Source organism: Triticum urartu, chromosome 5A (genome assembly GCF_056163025.1).
Source record: "Triticum urartu cultivar PI428250 chromosome 5A, HENAU_Tu73, whole genome shotgun sequence".
NCBI classification, from domain to species: Eukaryota; Viridiplantae; Streptophyta; class Magnoliopsida; order Poales; family Poaceae; genus Triticum; species Triticum urartu.
This window is the reverse complement of record NC_141877.1, coordinates 483,606,244-483,607,899: the sequence shown is the minus strand read 5'-3', so window position 1 is coordinate 483,607,899 and position 1,656 is coordinate 483,606,244. Positions and strand designations below refer to the sequence as shown.

At 52.8% G+C, this 1,656-nt stretch overlaps 1 protein-coding gene across 1 annotated transcript; it reads left to right on the top strand.

Annotated features, from left to right (window-relative positions):
• Window positions 1-252: 252 nt before the first annotated feature.
• LOC147972136 (uncharacterized) lies at window positions 253-1,307 on the top strand. Its single transcript, XM_087522952.1, has 3 exons — window positions 253-395; window positions 509-795; window positions 949-1,307. Exons 1-3 carry the CDS (start codon window positions 268-270, stop codon window positions 1,305-1,307), a joined length of 774 nt encoding a protein of 257 aa, XP_087379078.1. The 5' UTR covers window positions 253-267.
• Window positions 1,308-1,656: the final 349 nt, after the last annotated feature.

Sequence of the window (1,656 nt, the reverse complement as noted above, 5' to 3'; positions counted from 1 at the left end):
AGCGGGTTGAGGACGGTCGGTGGATCGATCGAGTCGGGCTTGGGTTTCATTTTCAGTTCCGAGTCGGACCGAGGCTCGGCTGTTGAGCGGTACATGTCAGAATCGGGCCGCACGTACGTCTCTCCTGCTTCCATCTATATATACATGCAGCTACCCACGGCCACGGTACACGATCAAGGACTAACGTCGACGATCGGTAGCGTTACAGAAGAGAGGCAGGGGCTACCTAGCTAGGATTGCACGCTCTCGATCTTTGGATCATCACCAATGGGGTCTGCACTGTTGTCGATGGTGCGGATGATGAAGCCGAAGAAGGACGGCGCGCCGCCCGCTTTCGTGCACGACCTGCCGCACCACGGGACGACGGCGACTCCTTGCCGCCAGCGCACTGAAGAGTACGTTGTCCTTGCTCGCTTATAATCAGCTCATGTATGCATGGATCCGTCTTTTTCGAGTCCACTAACATATTGCATGCTAATGGTGATGTCTGGATGGATTTGCATTGCAGGGAGCGCGACGCGTCCATCATCTGCCATGTCCGCCACGCCCTCCGCCACTACAACGCCAGCAACCCGGGCTCGGAGTTCGTCCCCGTAAAGCCTCTCATGGCCGCGTACGTGGGCTTCCAAAGCCACATCTGGGTCCACGTCAGCTTCGTCGCTCGCAGGAAGAAGATCGCCAGCAGCAAACGGAGGCGCAATCAGGCCAACGACGCGGACAAGACCTTCTTCGCCGAGCTGCGCTACAGCCACCACCACTCCGGCGCGCCGGCCGTCGAAACATGCGCCATTATCGGTAAGCAGCGACCACACCTCAACCGCCACGACAAAACATCCATGATATGCATGACCTTTTCTGGTACACTTGCATATGGTTTCCCTTCAGATTTACCACGGTGACGCCTAGTCCTAACTTGTGTTTTTTCTTTCTTTTCTTCTCTGTCCACAGAGAAATCGTCGCGCAAAAGTCACTTGAAGACCGCGTGTGCATTTTGCCCCGAGAGCTTTCAGATTTTGCACCCACTTGACGGGAGATTCCTGTGCGGAAAGAAGTGCCAGGCAAACGAAGGCCAAGGTTTCATACATTTCACGAACCTGCTTGAGTTACCGTTCACATGCCCCACGGCCACTGGACCAGGCAAGGAGGATGCAGCAGCGCCAAAGAAGGAGGAGGAGGAGCATAGTAGCGTCCTGAGCTGGGCCGCCCTCCCCTTTCATTTTCTCGGTAATCTTATTACAAGGGTTTTACCGGCCTTTGATGATAAGCATATGGACTATAGATCAGGGGCAAAGCTAGCGAGAAGTTAATGCAATGAGTTCAATTTAAACACAATGAAGAGTGCTGTATGGTAATAGCAAGGCCATGTATCAGACTCAGAGATTTTGAAGTTGATGTATGAGATTAAACTTGTGACAACCTTTTATCATAAAATGCATAGAACCACCACTTTTGCGCGTCATGGCTCTCGAAAAACCATCACTTTACAAAACTTGACACTTTGCACCACACCAAAAAAATGGCAGTGGCAAAAAACACTAATCCGTTTTCTAAGCGTGTTTTGACGTGGCCGATCGCGAGCAAGCCAACAGCGGTGGACGGCCCGCCGCTAACGCCCATTAACTCTTGTGTCCGAAGCAATTGGGCCGGCCCTCACTC